This window comes from Phytophthora parasitica (genome assembly GCF_000247585.1).
Source record: "Phytophthora parasitica INRA-310 unplaced genomic scaffold supercont2.225, whole genome shotgun sequence".
Classification (NCBI taxonomy): domain Eukaryota; phylum Oomycota; class Peronosporomycetes; order Peronosporales; family Peronosporaceae; genus Phytophthora; species Phytophthora nicotianae.
Genome location: NW_008649211.1, coordinates 10,137 through 12,101, shown reverse-complemented (window position 1 = coordinate 12,101; position 1,965 = coordinate 10,137). Strand labels below are relative to the sequence as shown.

General features: G+C 54.6%; 2 protein-coding genes across 2 annotated transcripts; both read right to left on the bottom strand.

The window, feature by feature from the left end:
- Positions 1-493: 493 nt before the first annotated feature.
- On the bottom strand, positions 494-1,004 carry PPTG_19964 (hypothetical protein; the record flags this gene model as incomplete). Its single annotated transcript, XM_008918532.1, has 2 exons — positions 494-896; positions 955-1,004. 2 exons carry the CDS (start codon positions 1,002-1,004, stop codon positions 494-496), a joined length of 453 nt encoding a protein of 150 aa, XP_008916780.1.
- A 241-nt stretch (positions 1,005-1,245) lies between these two features.
- Positions 1,246-1,869, bottom strand: PPTG_19963 (hypothetical protein; the record flags this gene model as incomplete). The annotated part of the gene is made up of 2 exons (XM_008918531.1): positions 1,246-1,448; positions 1,512-1,869. The coding sequence occupies 2 exons, from the start codon at positions 1,867-1,869 to the stop codon at positions 1,246-1,248; spliced, it is 561 nt and encodes a 186-aa protein (XP_008916779.1).
- Between the last annotated feature and the right edge of the window lie 96 nt (positions 1,870-1,965).

Here is a 1,965-nt window from a genome sequence, read left to right as displayed (position 1 = left end):
ATCGCGGAAAACATTGGCGGCTCGGCCAATGGCACACAGCGCTGGAGATCGTCGATTACATGCGCCAAGCAGTGGATATCATGCAGTCGTCGTTGAATATCTATGAGAACGCTATCGTGTCATGTGGCCAAGAAATGGATGAGAGCCATCAAGGAAGCGACAGTTACACGTGTGCTATTGGATGGAGTCAAACAGGTTCTTGACATTCACCATATACTGGCTGAGATACAGACGCACTGGCCTGAAATTCCGTTGGAGGTGTTCAACGCAGCATTAAGACATTCGGACCAGGCAGCTCTTTTTGACGACATGGCCGCTGTGTACTCGAAGAAGCGCCAGTATCGCGTAACAGCTGATACTTTATCGACCCTTAAGCAACGCCTATTAAGCCGAGCACGTATGCAACGTCACTCCGATTGAGTTTGTTGAGCACGCCGTTGAAATGAGCCACAACGCGGATTGGGAACGCCTGTGGTGGCAGCCGCATCACTGTCTAGGAAAAAAAAGTGTTATTGATTGCGAGCCGCTTCACGTTCTCGGGAGTAACAAACACGCCGGCCTTCAGCGTGAGCTCGGCCTTAACCTCAGCATCCGATGGCTGTACGACGCGGTTGTTGAGGATGTCAACAAACTCTTGCGTCCACTCACCAACTCGCGCGTTCGCGCATCCTCGCCCCCATTCGGGGTCGTTGCGAAAGCGGACTGTCTCGTCGAGTACGACGACAGTCGTGAACCGCCTCCATAGCTCGAAGCTATCGATGTCGGCCGTTGAAGGGTGTGACTTGGTGGTTGGATCGACGAAAATTGCGTCGACGCCGACTGGCTGCATTTGCAAGAAGTCGCGTACGAGAATGATGTGCACACCGCCGAATGGTACATTTGACACTTGCTTGTACCTGCGCAGCATTTTATCACTCAGGTTTCGACATCATCGACACTTCATCGATGACGAACGCGTCCAGCGTGGCGAAAGATTTGTCTTCGATCGAGTGCTTGATGCGCATGATGAAACTCGCCAAGGCCCGCGCCCCGATCAGCGTAGCAGCTTTTCCGGTGAGCGCAGTTTTTGTCAACGAGCTTTCACAATGCCAGCTCGCGCAGAACGGTTGACCGCATCAATGATGCGGCTTTTCCCGTTCCACCAGCACCACCGAGAAACATGAGCAGCTGCTTGTCTCTGAGCTTCTCTTCAACGTCGTGGCTGCTGCGGTCGTTGGTGGCGCCATCAACGAATTCGAGCCCAGCCTACTCCTGCCGCAGAAACGTTCGTAGCAGCGCAGTCGCGATGATCGTGAATGCGGCGTGCTGCCTTTGATTAAGTGTAAACGCGCATGGGACCTCGGCAATTGTTGCGTAATGGTTGACGTCCGCATGTTGGCGTTGGCGATCACTTGAAACCCATATCGCAGCAGCTGGGTCAAGCGCTTTCGAGAGCAACTCGATGACTTCTGTTCAGCTCTCTCGTTGGTAATGCTTAGACAGCTCCGATTCGTCTGTCGTTGGCGACTTACCATATCGACTGAGTTCCTCAACGGTAAACGCCGGTGCCTGGGATAATGTGGCAAGTGTGCTGGCGGTTGTCTGGGCGACAGGCATCAGCAGCGGGTGGTACACAGTTGTCGAGGAGGCTGCGGACGTGCTAGATTGCGTCGTCGTCAGAACGACTGGGATCTTGTCCCCGATCACGCAGGCATCGAACTCGTCACCAGAAGGATCCTCGCATGCCGGCTCGCTTCCATCGACCATTGCCTCGACTTCATGACGAGTCCCCATGACGTCGTCGTCGTTCTCGCCCAACATGTCGACGTTGTCGTGCTCGCTGGCAGCAGCATCTTGTGTCTGCTTCTCGACACGGTAGAAGTCGTCCATGTTTGCCATGAATTGGGAGACGAAGCCCAATCGCGTGGGCTCCCATCGTCGGTAAGCGTCAACCCAGGCTGCGTCGTTCGTCACGTCAGCGACGAG